At 42.7% G+C, this 15,425-nt stretch overlaps 1 protein-coding gene across 3 annotated transcripts in view; it reads right to left on the bottom strand.

The window, feature by feature from the left end:
* Window positions 1–600: 600 nt before the first annotated feature.
* Window positions 601–15,425, bottom strand: part of ABCC9 (ATP binding cassette subfamily C member 9) — a 117,174-nt gene continuing 102,349 nt past the window's right edge. For 2 of the 3 annotated variants that reach the window (XM_054036832.1, XM_054036849.1), the window contains 9 exons: window positions 12,553–12,673; window positions 11,671–11,801; window positions 10,165–10,243; window positions 6,986–7,094; window positions 6,643–6,746; window positions 5,657–5,790; window positions 5,259–5,321; window positions 2,745–2,923; window positions 864–952 (listed from right to left, as the gene is read on the bottom strand). In XM_054036832.1, coding sequence (XP_053892807.1) covers window positions 2,786–2,923; window positions 5,259–5,321; window positions 5,657–5,790; window positions 6,643–6,746; window positions 6,986–7,094; window positions 10,165–10,243; window positions 11,671–11,801; window positions 12,553–12,673 — 879 coding nt within the window. In that variant the 3' untranslated portion in view covers window positions 864–952; window positions 2,745–2,785. Of the gene's footprint in view, window positions 953–2,744; window positions 2,924–5,258; window positions 5,322–5,656; window positions 5,791–6,642; window positions 6,747–6,985; window positions 7,095–10,164; window positions 10,244–11,670; window positions 11,802–12,552; window positions 12,674–15,425 lie in introns of all 3 variants that reach the window. The other variant, XM_054036842.1, reaches the window with a different exon arrangement.

Genomic DNA, 15,425 nt, shown 5'->3' with positions numbered 1-15,425 from the left:
TTCATTTTTACTTTATAACATCTCAGCTCTTCCATTTGACATTGTCTTGCCATCGCCATTAAGAAGAGCAGATTCCTGCCTCATCCCGACAATACACCAGCATGTAATGAAAAAATGCACGTGCATAGTAGAGAGAGCGAGAGCCATTATAACATAAGGGAAGCCTTGCTAGAGGCTAAGCATCTCTGATAGGTTTGTGGATGGTAACCAACGCAGCACTTAAAAGATGGCATTGTTCTAATTTGAGCATGTGAAATAAAGTGGAGGAGAGGAGAATTTCCGTTTTTGGATTCTGCTACATTATGCTTTCAAGGGAAGATTTTTATCCTTGGCTTACAAAGATACTTTGGCAGGCAAAGCTTGTCTGTGGAATGCATCAGATCACACCAAGTGTCATGTAGTTATTTTTTTCCTAGGGGAGGATACCCTGGAGGCCCTTTAGCTCTCTTGATAAACTAAACCATGTGATCACTGGTTCTAGTGTAACATATGCCATTCCTAAAAGCAGCAAATGCTTTTGCTCATTACAAGAAAGAAAAATGCCATCGATGACTCCCAAGGAAAATGCCAGACTCCCAAGAAATCAAACTGTTGCAAACGTGTTTGTGGGAAGTTTAATGGCATTTGGTACAGTGACCCTTTTATTGCTTTGAGGCATACATGGATTGCAATGGGTTTTATATTTAAAGATAGAAACATGAAGAAAAAAAAACTTCAAAAAGGCTAATGTGATACTACATTGAATAGAAAATATTTGGATTTCATTTGTTTAAAAATCAGCTATTAAAAATACAGCATGCGATTTAGTGACTCTTCACATGTCAGCCCGGACGAAAGAAGCAAAGATGCCATCTTCCTGAGACAGCAGATTCTCTGGTGTGTCATTCTCCAAAATATTCCCTCGTTTCATCACAATGACCAGGTCAGCAGTCAGAATAGTGTGGACCCGATGCTGTGATAAAACAAAAGCATACAGAAATTCTCATTATAATAATAGCCTTCATTTAGGACCTGATCTAGTAAAGTTAATGGTAGAAGTTCTATTGTCTTCTGTGAGTTTTGGATAAGGTCCTATTCAGCAACTTTAATCCCAAGGGATCTCAAAGCGCTTTACAAGCCACGGCCCTGAGCCTGAAAATACATATGCAGATGCTTAACTTTCTGTATGTGAGATGCCCCTTTGAACTCAATGGGACTGCTCAGATGCGTAAAGTTAAGCATGTTCATGAGTATCTGCAAGATTGAGCCCCATGGTGCCTGGTGTTGAACAGCTCCTGAGAGGTTCAGAATATACTCAGTGCTCATTGATTCAATAACTTCTCAGCACTCTCCATGATTGGGCCCTGTGGAACTGGCCATTTGGAACTAAACTCATGGACGTGGTTCCAGGAGTAACCCTTGCTATATATAGGTACAGGATCACTGATATACACCTTCCTCTTTGGGATGCCTTGATCAAGAACACAGACAAATTGTACTCATAAAAAGTACCATTTGTTTTTTCTGTGATCATGCAGATTAGATGAGGCTTTGAGTTTTATGTTTCTATTAAAACCACACACACTGCATGGAATCCAATTCTTGTGCCAGAGAGAGAATTGAGGGCTGGGTTGATGCTGGTGTGATTTGGACTTGTCATTTCAGACAAGGCTGAATCTTACACCAGTGGGTCTCAACCAGGGGTATGTGTACCCCTGGGGGTCCACAGAGATCTTCCAGGGAGTACATCAACTCATCTAGATATTTGCCTAGTTTTACAACAGGCTACATAAAAAGCACTAGTGAAGTCAATACACATTAAAATTTCATACAGGCAATGACTTGTTTATACTGCTCTATGTACTATACATTGAAATGTAAGTACAATATTTACATTCCAGTTGATTTATTATAATTATATGGTAATAATGAAAGTCAGCAATTTTTCAGTAACAGTATGCTGGGACACTTTTGTATTTTTATGTCTGATTTTGTAAGCAAGTAGTTTTTAAGTGAGGTGTAACTTGGTGGTACACAAGACAAATCAGACTCCTGAAAGGGGTACAGTACTCTGGAAAGGGTTGAGAGCCACTGATTTATACCACTAATCTGTGTCATCTGGCCATTCCCAAGGGAACAGTTCACTTACACTTGGACTGACTCATGTGTCCTGCACCAAGTCCAAGAGGCAACAATAGCATTAAGGGAATAAAGAGTTTGTTTCTTTACTTTATATGCATTTTTTTGTTTTGTTTTTGTGAATTTAGCACTGGTGCATGAGTGACAGTGCTGGAGAATGAATGAACTCTGCCATTTAACTAAAAATGGTAGTGCAAGTTCTTCCCCATGCTGTCCTACCAGTATATCTCAACCCCAATCTGGAAGGGCATCCTTAGGGATGAGATGGTAGTTTAGTTTCCAGGCTAATTCAGTCCTTGGTCTCTCTTCTGAGACTGCCAACGAAAGTGTCATTTGTGATGTGGACTCATGTCCACCAAGATCTGCATGGACATATGCAACTCATTTCAGATATTATTTTTAAAAGCAATTATTTATTAAGTAGTTAATTATCATTTGTATTACTATGTTATTAGACTAATTACTCTATTAAAGATTAGTGCATTCATTAAAGCAGGATTTTGGACTTAATAAACACAAACAACATTTGAAAGTACTAGAATGCAATGAATGGCCTTTTGTACTGTCATCTCAAAGCAGTAGAATGGTAGCAGAGCTAAGATAATTAAAGAGCTAAAGGTAACTACCAGAGAGCCAGAAGTCTTGCGAGCAGTGTGACTGAGAGAGTCTACTTGTTAGTCTTCACCAAAGTGGTGAACAGGCCATCCTCTTTGAGGAGCAAGTTTGAAGCAGAATCACACTCAGCTAGAACACCTTCGGAAAGGACTAACACAATGTCTCCATCCAAGATCTGAGACACTCGGTGCTGAAAAGAAGAACAGGTAGATGGGGAGAAAAAATAGGAGGAAGGATCAGCCACAAAGGAAGAAAGAACGTGAAGCCAACTGAAGGAAAATGCTTTGTGAAGAACAGGAAAGCCAAATAAGCAAATGCTATTTTTCTCCAAACAGCGATGTGGAAAACAGAAGGCCATAGACAAGCAGTATTTTAGTGAGAGAAACAGTACAAATCAGACATGACTTGAAATGACAGTTTTATGAATGGGAATTTTTTTGTTACTGGTGTGTTATGCTTTTATGGATCTGAGGTTCTTAAAGCATGTTATACATGAGCTAGATTAAGTGATTTTCCTACGATATCACAATGAGTCACTGCTACAACTGGAAACAGAACCCAGTAGAGCTGACTCCAATCTTACGAGCTAACCAATCGATCATACCCCAGACAAAGCAAGTGAAACAGCTGTTGAAGCAAAAATTTATTTCACACACAAAACATCTGACTGCCAACTAAGCACATCACAGGGTGGAATTACTTTAAGGTCTCTTTAATATATATATTTTAGAGTCATAGAGTTTATGGCTAAAAGGAAGGACTGGATCAAGTAGGGCATGTCTACACAACCACTTAACGTATGATAAATTGAGGTGTAAATCTACAGCATTCCAGCACCACACACTAACTGTCCATGTGGGCTCTGCTGCTGCACACTATACATTCCCTAGTGAACACTAACGTACAGGGGTTTATAGCAGAATGTCAAAGCATACTAGAGAACTTTTAGTGCTCATCAACAGGGTCCACATGGACAGTTAGTGCATGCTGTGACGAAGCAGAGAAACCACCCACTAGCACGGAAAGGGTTAAGGAGAGCCTTTGAGCCCAGCTAGCCCCGCCCAATTATACCTGCAGCCAATGCCAGACCTGGAGGGGGGAGAAAAGGAGGGAGCCTGATTCAGTTTGGGGCTGACTGGCAAAGAGGCAGGAGCTAGCTGCCTCCCTACCTTACGGGAAGGATCATTAGCTTGCCAGCCAAGGCAGCCACCAGGAACCAAGCACCGTCTTCCTGGACAAAGGAGAGGGAGAAAGAGGCTTAGGTGCACCCGCCTGAGAGGAACCGGGTGACCAAAGTGCAGAGACCTTGTGGGGGTTCTGACCCCACCAAACTTATGGCTGCTCTGCCCGGAGGAACCTGGGACTGCAGCAGGACTCCACCCAGGGTCCACGAAGGGGCACTACTAAAGATAAGCCACAACTACAACTTGGACTATGGGGCCATGCACCACACCGAAGGGGCAACAGTAGGAAGTAGCCCAGGGCAGCGGATGCTGACTCCCCACTGGGAGATCCCCTACTTAGGGGTTGACATACACAGGGCCCTTGGCTGGGACCCAGAGAAGCGGAAGGACCCGGGTCTCCCTACCCCATCCTACTTTAAAGACTGAGGCACCTTGATCACAGAAGGAGAGTGCTGGAAATCCAGTACTCCAACCAGTAGGCTGCCTGGCCTTCCAAGCCCCCTATTACAATGGCACACTGGCTTGCTACACAGAAAGTGTGTGTGTGTAGACATGCCCATAGTCTGGCTCTCTCTACATCACAGGCCACTAAACACTGCCCTGCCACCTCCACACAAAGCCCAACAAACAGAATTAGACCAAAGTATTACAGCCCAGAAGAGTTACAGGCGGAGAACAGGAGGAATCAAGGTACAACAGTGCCTGAGGCTCCTGCAATGGCAGTGGTCTTACATATGTACAGAAGCCCTGGCCTATACATTGGCACCTACAGCTGATTGAAAAACAAGGGGGGAAGTTACAAACAATTAGCTGAAAACATTTTCTTGCTTTTTGTTGAAATTTGAATATTTTCCACCTCTTCAATTTTTAAAACCACGATAATAAAACAAAGGCGTATGGGGAGAGAACAATCCAATTTGAGACACTTTGCACTGAAAAACCTTTGAAGTCACAATTCATGTTACAGTTGTAGAAACTAGCGATGGGTCTAAGCAGCAAATTTCAAATCCAGATTTTGAACTAGCTCCAAACTTCGGTGGTGGTAGGATCCAGTGTTTTAATTTGAGCTCAGTAGAGAGATTAAGCTCAATGGGAAAATTTGTAATGGGATCCAGATTCCAATGCCAAACTCCACTGCAAAGTTCTGGTTGTTCAGATCTGAGAGTTTTCACTTGGCCCACCTTACAGATAGAAACTCTTTGCAAAACTGTGGAACCAGATGCAGGTTTGAGCCTGTGTCTTAGTTTTATTTTCATAGCAATAATTAATTGGTGAAAAGCAAGTATAGCGGCTGCAAGAATGAGGAAACGGGGAGGGGCATCTGCTGGAGTCGATACTTACTGCTATCGTTACAACTGTGCGGTCCACAAAGGCAGTCATCACAACCTTCTGCAAAATATTTTCCTGTCAAGAAAAAGGTTCAACAGTTATTCAGTTCTCTTACACACTATGTGCCCTTCACCGTCAAAGACTCAGGACCGTACAGTATATTGCATTCTGTCTTTGTGGTAGATGCTCACTGATGCGATGCAACACAGCTTAGGAGCAGGATTCTTCTTTAACCCTCTCCCCTCACCACAGAAATAAAAATTAAAAACAAAATAACTGAAAGATAAAAAGACAAGTTATCATGAATGACAGCTAGGGAAGACAGTACCAACTTCTTGCTCTCGACTTCCAATTTCTTTTTGCCTCTTAAAAGGCAAAGCAAGTAGCAGCAATGTAACTGATATACTCACTGTGGCCATGTCAATAGAAGCCGTGGCTTCATCCATGATGAGAATGCTGCTTTTGCGAACAAAGGCTCTGGCCAGACAGAAGAGCTGTCTCTGCCCCACACTGAAATTCTCTCCCCCTTCTGTTACCACCGCATCTGTAACATAGTTAGCTTTAAGGATTATGCCATCTAAATGCTGTTGTCTCAGGGTTTTATTCAGTTGCCCATACAAATGAAAGAGCAAATCAATATCACAAATGACTTTCAATTTACACCATAAAATCTCCATGTAAGAGCTGTTCAAACATCAGTAATATCCCTGAAAAATACAATGATGAGTGTTGGAATGAAGTGGTATTGAGGAAACCGAACCCAGCTGTTGGGACCATCACCATGAGGACAATAGACCATCTCACATGATCATGGAGTAAGGAGTTAACATATTTGGGAAGGCCTAGTGTTATATTTTAATAATATGGAATGTGTATAATTGGTTTTCCTTCATGAACCAGACCTGGAATGCAAAGGGAAATGCTCGATCAGTGACATAATTAGGAGATACAGCTGTTGGAGCTTCATTTGGCAATCAGAGAGTTGCTGCTGCAAGACTAAAAGCTTTTAGCCCTTTGACAACTGGTCCCCCCACCCCACCTGTTGATGTGCCACATCAATATTTCACTGAAATAAGTAGAAAGCTAAAACATCATTCAGCAGCACAGCATGTACATTCTCTCTGATATGCTGTTGGAATATTCATCAGGACCCAGATCCTGAAAGATATTTAGGTATCTAATGTTAAGCATCTAAATACGTCTTAGGATCTGGGCCCAAGTGCCTGACATCCATTACAGGGAGGCTTAAAGTATAGAATCCATTGTACAGTTCGCTCCCCTTGTCCTACAGAGAGACATCAAAAAGTCAAACTGTTTCTTTTTAGCTATACATAGATGTGGCTCTTTTTCATGGGTTGGCATAGACTCATGGGTACTTGGCCTTGTTCAAACATACCAAGACCTCCTGGCAATGATTTGACCATGTTCTTCAGCTGAGCAATCTCCAGAGCTTCCCAAAGCCTATCATCAGTGCACTTGCACTCTGGATCCAAATTAAAACTGCAGGGGAAAGAGTGACAAAGTATTGTTATATTCCAGCATCCTGGCCTATTCCCAGGCCACATTGTGGTATTATGTCACTAGAGCTCTCTGAGAAGATTGTGGAACCAGCAATAGGAATTGTGGAACCAGCAATCACCCTTGCATATCACCCCATCCCATAGCTAATTCTGTGGTACCATCTCCCATGTACACCCCCATGCAACCCTAGCGGTCATACAGTGAGAATGGATACCTACCGAATGGAACCACTGAACAGTATGGGGTCTTGGAGAATAATTGAGAGTCTGGAACGGAGGGTATGCAGGGGCAGTTTACAAATGTCTATTCCATCAATCACAATCTTCCCTGTTTGAAATGACACACAAAGTGAGGACATCACAAGCATCATACTGTTTGTAAGAATCATACGGAAAGATTAAACAGAACTGCCTGAGAATGACTGCATTCCTTCAGCTGTTTATGGCTTTATAAACATGTGGAAGTTGCTCATATATAATAACACAACCCAGAGGAAAACAGGCGTATTGATGCCCTGTTGTCTTTCTCTTTCTTTCTTCTTCTTTTCTTTTTTTTTCCTTCTTCCCTTAAAGGACATATTTTGCTTCCATGCTGCATGATTAATGATGCCATTAAAAGGATAATTTAGTGTGAGCACCCTCAGATCTACAGCTAAATAGAGGAAGAGAGAACAAGAGGAGGTAATGTAGTCATATTTTGGCCTCTTCTGGGCCCACTGACTTCAGTCAGAGTAGGATTGGGTCCTTTGTTTCAAATTTATGCCAGTTTATTTTGTGCAGTGCACTCAAGTAGCCATAATATGAAATATCAAAGCACACCTAGAACTTTAGAAAGATTTATCTAAACTGAGTGACTTTTTCACAAGAGGTGGCTGAGTAAATTAAGAATATGTCCAGCTTTCAGGCATTTTAATCCCATTAGTGTCAGTTTCCATAGATCAGTGTCGTCTAAGGATAGGGTAAGAGATGAATTACAATGCATATTGTTCAGCTACCATAAGTGTAATGGGAACAATTGCATTAATCACCCTGCAGCCCCGGCAAGTCATTCCAATAAAGGAAGCTGCATGTAACAGCTGGACTACTCACTAACGTAAAGGGGATTTCATCACCACATCAGTGCGTGTATGGGTTTCACCTGGAAAATTGCATTGTGGTGTGTGAGGTGTGGCAACATTTGGCATTTAGAGAAAAAAAAAAATAAAAGGCCAGATTGTGACCAGCTGCTCTGCAAGTAGGAAAGGATGAGAAGAGCATAAAAAGTCTCTCCCCTTAAGTCCATGCACAGCAGCCAGGTACAAGTGCATCCCCTGAGCTTCCCAGAGCACAGGAACTGTTGGGGGCAGGTGTGTAGAAGGGACTAAGATGAGGGATGTAGCCATCAGGCTCAGTCTGCATTTGCACTGGGAAGCCCCAGCAGGGATACTGCCTCTGTGCTGCACAATTTCTCCTAGAGCTCCTGTGAAGCTGCTCCCAACATGGGGATGTGCCTAAACTGAACTTGTTAGCCCTATTGCTAATAGTTAGAAAAACCAGCTCTCACCCAGGCCATGATAAATGAATGGAAATTCCAAGCGGCCCATCTGTTATTGCCAGTTTTCCTCATCTTGTAATTTGTAAGCCATACAAGGCTGTATCCCGCAAGGTGCTGCGTGCTCTAGCCCTGACCCAGAGAAGCACATAAGCACATGCTTAACTTGACTGCAGCAGGATCACCCACATGCTTGAAGTTCAATGGGGCCAGGATTTCTTTCATACTGTTTAATTATCTTACATTTTCACTGGGGCAAAATTAGATCACTGGCCTTCAGCTATGGCAGCATAAACTTAACCACCTCTGCCTCCCCACATGCAAAGTGGGGAGTCTGGGAAGGAGGAGACAGGATCTTGGGGGTGGGGTGGGGGCGGGGAAAGAGGATTTGGTTTGACTGGTGAATGGGGGAACATAATCTGGCGGGGAAAACAGGATGATCTGGGGAGGTCTGGGAAGAAAACAGAGGAAATGGGGATGCCTGAGGCCATGTTTACACTACCATGGATCGATCTGCTGTGATTGATGCAGCAGGGGTCGATTTAGTGTGTCTAGTGAAGACCTGCTAAATCGACGGCAGAGCGCTCTCCGGTACTCCACCGGAATGTGAAGGGTAAGGTAAGTCGATGGGAGACTCAAATCGATCAACCCAATGTGGTGTAGACACCACAGTAAGTTGACCTAAGCTACGTGAATAACATAGTTGGAGTAGTGTAACTTAAGTTGATTTACTCCGGTAGTGTAGACAAGGCCTGAGTCGGACAGGCAGGGAAGAGCAGAGAGGAAATATGGGAACTAGGGACAGGAAGAAGGGGACATTAGGGCAAGATGCCGGAGAAAAGAGAGAGGGTGGGTGAAAAAAGAGTAAAAGAAGTGAGCTCCCAAAGAGGAACAGAAAGCTGGTGATCTTTGGTGGGGAGGAGTCACCATGGAATACAGGTGAGTGCAAAGAATGAACAGAATGAGGAAGCAAGATGGACACAGAGGATGAAATCCAGGCTCCACTGAAGTCAATGGGAGCTTTGCCAATGAGTTTAATGAAGCCAGGATTTCAGACAGAGAGCAGAAGAGATGGGAGCAAAGGGACCAGAGACAGTCTAACCAGGGAGAGAGGAAGAGAGATGGACACTGGAGAGTTAAAGGGAGACTATGAAAGTGTCAAGAAAATATGAGAAGAAAGTCAACGCTTCCCAAAGAAAGAAAAATCAGAGATACTGGAAGAGTTGAGAAATAAAAGAGAAAGACAGACAGAAAGGAGATATATGAGAGATGAAGAGGAAAAGATGGGCATAAATCTGTGAATTAAACTAAGAGCATCTGATGTATTTAATCAGTTCTGGGTGGAAATGATGGAATGCCTTCGGAATAAGAGTACTGCAGGGGCCTCCAAAACATCGGAATCCTTAGACAGCTTCTATTGTAACAGTGGGGAGTCACAATAAAAGAAAAATATCAAGGAGCTGCATTTATTGAACACCTGTTTCTATTTTACTCACACTGAACCATGTTCAGTTATGGCAGATGTCTAATTTGTGGGGGAAAATCTATAGCCACCAGAGAGTAACATATTTTCTCTGCCCATCTAGACACAGTACATTATTCTTTCAGACCATAAAATAGGGACTTAGTACCAGATCCTAGGATGAGCTGAGCACTTCCTGCAGAACTGAATGCTGTTGCCAGGAGTGCTCTGGAATTTGAAGGATTGGGTGTAATACACCTAATCCAAACCAAGTATTTTTGAGAGGACAGAAAGCCTAGACATAAGCCTTAAATCTGCTTGCTTGCTTCTGAAGAACTGGAGTAGGGAACGGGGTACCAGTTTTACATCTATAATAGATACTAATGAGGAGCCTTAGCAACTAACCATCAAAAATGTCTACCATTCTGAAGAAAGCCAAAGACAATGATGATTTTCCACTGCCAGTGCGACCACAGATCCCAACCTGCAAAGCAAAGGAAATTGTCATTGCTCTGAAGTCAATCTTGGGAAGAAGGGAATTGTAAACCAAACTCACAGACCCAGTAAGGAAATTTAAAATTTAACCCATATTGATAAAAACCCCAAACCAACTTAAAAACAAAGGGACAAACATACGGCTGCACAGGAGTTGGGAGAGGGTTCTGTAGTGTGCACTCCAGCAGGGAGCGTTTGTATGAGGGCTGCTACTGATGCTAGGGAGCACAATGATGGGATAGTTATGATTGTCTACATTGCTAACAGATCCAGTGGTGATGGGGACATGTATGTAACCAGGGTCTCATCCTCTATTCCAGTGGTGATGGGGACATGTATGTAACCAGGGTCTCATCCTCTATTCACCAGTGCATTTCTTAAGGGGACATCAGGAGTGAATGTATGCTTTAAGGTCCATCGGTTCAAGGTGCTAGATATGAGCAAAGTATTGAGCGCTTAGGGTATAAATTGGATCAGATGCTTGGTCATGGTGACTCTTGTTCCCACATATACAGGTTAGCCTGCCCACCAAGGCCTTAATTTAGCAAGGCCCTTAAACATGAGACTCACATTACGCATGCGAGTAATCCCATTGACTACTCGTGCTTAAATTTAGAAACATGCCTCAGTTTCTTGCTGCATCAGAGCCCGAGGGACTCCTCTTCTCCCCACCAAAGGCAATTGAAAAAGGCAGTATCAAATATTTTATAGCCAATATAAAAGTGAAATATCTAATATCACAATAATTGCTGCTGCTGATGATGCTTCTGGCACTTATAATAATGATTATTATAATAATATAATTAATAGTTTTCAATATATTATATGGCATTATAATACCTTCCACTTCAGGATTTCCAAGTGCTTTTCAAATGATCATGAATATTAACATTTGCAAGGTAGGTAAGTCTAATTCATCCTCATTTTACAGATGGGATAGAATGTAGTACAGAGGTGTTAAATGACTTATGGAGATATACCTATCTCATAGAACTAGAAAGGACCTTGAAAGGTCATTGAGTCCAGTCCAGTCCCCTGCCTTCACTAGCAGGACCAAGTACTCTCCCTGACAGTTCCTGCCAACCTGCCCGATCCCTAAATGGCCCCCTCAAGGATTGAACTCACAATCCTAGGTTTAGCGGGCCAATGCTCAAACCACTGAGCTATGCCCAGCGCCACACAAGAAATCTGTGAGGAAGGTGGAAATACATACGTTCCCAACTTAGCCCTTTGCTTTATCCACAAGGCCATCTTTTGGGTGCAGCAAAAAATGTTGGCTCTGTTTGCACATCTATACGTTCAAGTATTTTAGATGCTGTTCTTACTAATGGGCCATCTTTAGTGAGGAGTCCTCGTTTCCACAAATGACAGAAGTTGCTATAAAGGTATCAGCCTGAAGTGAGGATGGCACATTACCTTCTGTCCTGGTTTGATGTAAGCCTTGACATGCTTCAGAACAGGCTTCAGGTTATTTTCATATCGGACACACAAATCTTCAATCTTGATTTCCCCCTCTTGTGGCCAGTCTTTCGGTACTTGAGAAGGGTCTTAAATATTGACAGTAGACAAAGGCAAATGCTATCGTTGAGTCACCCTCATTGCGCTTTCCCCTTTGCCATGCATCCGTTTGTAATCACATTAGGAATCCTCTCTTTATTCTGTTCCAAAGGAGCTAGGCAGGATGGCACCTGCTCAGACTGCACCCTCCGCCAGTGCTGGAATGCAGCTGAGAACTGCAGCACAGGACCATTAGCACTGAGCTTCCCGATCTCGACACACAGGATGAGCGGGTTCGCTTGTGTGGTACTCTCGATGTCATTGAGAGTACACACAGCTAAACAGTGGCGGATTAGCCATTGGGCCAACGGGGCCGGTGCCCAGGGGCCCCAGCCAACTGAGGCGCCCTCACACCCCGATCCACTCCAACTGCCCAGCGCTCCTGCCGGGGCACGGGATAAGGGCATGGCAGCTTGCTCTGCTCCACCCGCCTCGCACTCCTGCTGGGGAGCAGGTGAAGCTTCCACGCCCTGACCCAGCTCCTCGACAACAGCACCGGGCAGGTGGGGGAAGGCCCTGTGCCACAACCCCATTTCCCTGGCAGAAGCGCCGAGGTGGGGGGGGGAGCCCCCACTTACTCTGGCCCATGGCCGCACAAACCCCTAATCTGTCTCTGTATGTAAATGGGAACAGAATTTGGCTCAAGGTCTCTGTGTTTTTTGCATGATCATGAATGGAAGAAATGAAATGTGCTTGCTTTTATGGTACCTACAAAAAATAAAAAGGATTAGAATACAATACCCATAGTGCCTTCGTAGTTCTCAGACTCCATGGTCAGGAAACTGTTCACTTTTTTCACTGCGCCCATCTGCACCTCCAAGTCAGCTAAATTTCTTACAACCCAGTTCAAATAGTTGGTGATCTGCATCACATAACAAGAAGGGGAAAAGACGTGAAACACAACTTGTCTGGTAATTGTTACGCTGCTGGATATGGGTTTGATATGTTTGTAGAAGCCTTGGGCCTGATTTACTGCAGTGGGCCTGATTTCAATGGAGTTACTCCAGGTTAAAATTAGTACAGCGGCATGCTAAATCAGGCCCTTTGCCTCCCTTTTTTCCCATCCCACCCTCCACATTAATGTATCATGTCCCAATAATGTAGTGTTCTGCACGGTTATCCCCATTTTCAGATACAGAAGCATAGAAGCATTTTACCTCCAGCAAACTGATCATTGATTTGAGGTACCTTGAGTTGTGGGTCCCCAACTTACAGTATCTAAGGCACCTTAAATTGGACAGCTAAAATTTGATTTCATGAAAATGTCCTTACTGTTGAAAAGCCATTTTTTTAATCAAAAAGAAGTTTAATTCTTTTTTTTAAACCAGCTCTGTTCTTTTTCTATACCATAACACCTGCCTCCAAGAGAAAACTGTTTCAAGCCCTTTCTGCCATAAATTATGGGACTCCTTCACCATCCAGCCATAAAGAAAAGGAATATGTTTATGAGCTGAGCCCCTGAGAGCTGTTCATGACCCCAACCCATTCATTAGACCATTTTCCCTCTCTTTACTTAAAGCAATGTAAGGACTGCAGCTCCCTGTTGTGGAAGAAAAATATAGAAAACTGAGCACCATAGAAAATAAAAAGCTTTTAAGCTGAAACTGCAGTGATCCCATTATTTCTAAGTGGCTATAGGCAAGTCTCCAAAAAAGGCCATATTTTAGGAGTTTAATCAACCCACACTACACACACCCACCTCACATATCATTTGAAAGCTTATTTTATGTACATTTAAATGTGATATGATGTGATGTCAAGTGGTTGCACAAGCCTGCAAATGAGGTGAAACAATGATACCCAAAATGAGTGAGTCATTTTTTGCTACTCTGCAAGATGACCGTGACTACAGTTTTTACTGTTAAAGTTAATTTCAACACCTTAATGTGGTTATTATTGGTCAAAGCTACCACATGACATAAAAGCTTTTATTTGTCTTGCATGTTCAAATATCCTCCCCCCCCCCCCGAAATTATGAAGCTGTTTAGCATGTGGCAAAAATAGTGAATATCAACGTTTTGCAATATACTAACATGAAATGTTTTCACATTGCCTGTTCTTAATTGTCAAAGTCATTATAATAGTTTTCTATAGTTTCAGCTGAAATTTGCTGACCAGATCAGTCTCAGACTGAAGGTTGTACACCAGTTTGGGTGCCCACAGTTTGTACTGCATGGGGGTAGATATAAATGTACATGAATCCCTAACGTAACGCTTCTCTATTTAAAAGCTTTTTTCTATACAATGTAGCAACTAGTCTGCATGGTAGAAAGTTTTAATTTGTAATTGCCTATGCATGCAGTACTAGCCTTTGAAATATTCTAGAAACCAGTTTTTAAATTCAGACACACTTCAGGCAGGTGAGTATTAGTATTAGAGTTAACAATACACATTACACACAATACAATATTATGAATTTGCAAAAGCTGTGAGAGAAAGAAGTAGCCTAACAACAAGTGGTGCAGATGAAGTCCACAAACAAGTTTTTGCCTCTGCACTGAAGAGTGTTTTACAGCTCTTCTCAAGCATAATAGCAACAATATGACAAACCCATTTGACCCTGAATCACATCCAGAGGTGCTTCTCAACATATCTACTGGACTGCATATAACAGCCGATGTACAAGAGTTGCTACTGAAAATAGCAGATGTTGGTGAAGAACAAATGGAAAGATTTATGACAGGTGCACTTGATTCTGATGGGACACATAGCTTCTTCAGTCCAGTCAAGAAATCTGGCATCAAAACATTTGATGACATGGCCAAGAAAATCAAAATTAAGTCTGGCACTGGTAGGACAATCACAGCAGCTATCAGTCCAGACATTTTCTGCAGAGCCCTGTCCTTAGCCAGATGCATGTCTATCACTCTCTCCCAATGGGACCTCTGCCTATATCCCTCTTCCATGCTGATGGAACAATGAGAAGAACAGACAAAGTTGAGTTAGGGCTGTCACGCTGTCTGGAGTGCATGACCATGAGTGCCAACCTCAGGGCAGACTGTCAGGAAGCAGGGCAGAGACCCCAAACTGGTTGTTTTTTCTATAATTAGATTTCATCAACTCAGTAACCAGTGTGAACTCCTAAAGCCTACCATGGAGTCACAGAGTCCCCTTGGGCATTCCAGTCTATCTTGCCACCCAGACAAACTGGACTAAGTGATAGATGGTTGCTATAAACCAAAGATCACAAAATATTCAGGTTGCTCTCAGTCCCAAGAGACCAGTCACTTACCCCAGATCAGCTTGTACCTTACAGCACACACCAAAGACAATGCTTATAGCCAATTCTATAGTAATCTATCTAAGGATTTATTAACTAGGAAAAGAAATGAGAGAATTATTACAAGGTTAAAGCAGACAAACTTATATAGACCAATGAGTTACAGGCTATGGTTTCAAAAGGTGACAGAGTTGTAGTAATCTGTCAGCTCTGAATGTGTTTAGGGCTAACCCAGGTTGACCCTGGGGATCTCTGTCTCTGTTTCGTAGCTTCAGCCCTGTGAGAGTCCTAACAGTAAAAGATGAAAACATTTCTTGTCGGCTATTTTTATTTCCTTCTTCCAGAATTCAAACTGATGGGATAAGCCCTTTTGCACATAGACTTTTCCGACATG

Source organism: Malaclemys terrapin, chromosome 1 (genome assembly GCF_027887155.1).
Source record: "Malaclemys terrapin pileata isolate rMalTer1 chromosome 1, rMalTer1.hap1, whole genome shotgun sequence".
Lineage (NCBI taxonomy): Eukaryota > Metazoa > Chordata > Testudines > Emydidae > Malaclemys > Malaclemys terrapin.
Note: the sequence above shows the minus strand (reverse complement) of the source record. Positions and strands in the feature narration are given on the sequence as shown.